The sequence below is a fragment of the Egretta garzetta genome, unplaced genomic scaffold, assembly GCF_000687185.1.
Source record: "Egretta garzetta isolate BGI_Z169 unplaced genomic scaffold, ASM68718v1 scaffold512, whole genome shotgun sequence".
NCBI lineage: Eukaryota > Metazoa > Chordata > Aves > Pelecaniformes > Ardeidae > Egretta > Egretta garzetta.
In genome coordinates, this window is record NW_009258953.1 from 430595 (window position 1) to 431815 (window position 1221).

At 49.0% G+C, this 1221-nt stretch overlaps 1 protein-coding gene across 1 annotated transcript in view; it reads left to right on the forward strand.

Moving 5' to 3' along the window:
- The first annotated feature begins 621 nt into the window (after positions 1 to 621).
- The window catches only part of ZC4H2 (zinc finger C4H2-type containing), a 10602-nt gene continuing 10002 nt past the window's right edge, over positions 622 to 1221 (forward strand). Inside the window, exon 1 of the mRNA XM_009634521.2 lies at positions 622 to 757. Coding sequence (XP_009632816.1) covers positions 636 to 757 — 122 coding nt within the window. The 5' untranslated portion in view covers positions 622 to 635. The remainder of the gene's footprint in view (positions 758 to 1221) is intronic.

Here is a 1221-nt window from a genome sequence, read left to right on the forward strand (position 1 = left end):
GAAAGACTGAGAATCTATTCATCAGTCTCTGCCAAGTGCTCTGATATTCTTGGCTGGAATGTCCATAGAAAGACAAATGGTGACTTTCCCCAGTCCAACAGTTTGATTTGCATTGTTTTTCTTTTCTGTAGTTACAAGTGCTATGCATAGTAGCAGCAAAAAAAAAAAAAAAAAAAAAAAAAAGAAAAACCGAAAGCACAAAATATGTCTTTTCTGAACTCCAGACCCAGCCACATCGCTCACCACATCCAGTAGAAAATAGCATGGTAGTAATAATGGCTCCAGCATGCCTTTGTGTCAAAGTTTGTAATCAAAATCGTGGACTCATTCACTTAGTGTGCATCCGATAATTGTAATGAAATGCTAAACATCACCCAGATCTCAGGAGGAAGCCTTCTGCTCTTTCTGCGCTCCTAACAACCTTTGACATAATGAGGTGTGACAAACTGCTTTAAAATATAGTTGCAGGAAGAAGGGCAGGCAAGCTCTGCTCTGCCTTGTGGGTCTTGTAGTCTTGTGCTGCGTAGCTGCCCAGGCAGCAATAGGAAGCTGGACTCCAAGTCCCATAGCTCCCGCTGGAGCCTACCGCACAGGCTCAATGCGCTGGGAGGGGGCGACTACATTGTGTCTATTGTATGGTTTTTCTTTTTTTTCCCCTGGCATTTCGTACATTTCACGGGAGGTTTAAATCGGGAGTGAAAAGCATGGCAGATGAGCAAGAAATTATGTGCAAACTCGAGAGCATCAAGGAGATCAGGTACGTTTGCTTTGTGCCGCATCAGTTACGTGAAGCAGCTTTTTCCTCGGGGAGCGGAGGAGTTGCATCGATCTGAAAGTAGCTATTGTGCTACCGGGGGAAGGAGAACCACCGCTGGGCTTGCTGATAGGAGCTGAAAATACATTCTCCTAAGTAGGGAAGGAGCATCTGCTGCCGGCAATCGCGGGGCGGCAATGGTCGTGCGCTTCCAGAGAATTAGCCCTGAGTAACACGAGAAGGAAGAGTGCGCGGGTGGGAAGGACGCGGCAGCCCCACGCAGCTGGGGGAGTGGTGTCGGGCTGCGGGAGGGTTTTTTTAAGCCCTTTGAATTATTCTTTTTCCCGAGGCTATCTGTCATAAATCTGTTATTTTGCCCCAGTCGCTCCCCGGTAGGAGCCCTGACGGGCTGGGAAAGGACGGGGATGGCACGGCCGGGCGGGGCACGGACACCCCGGCTCGGACAC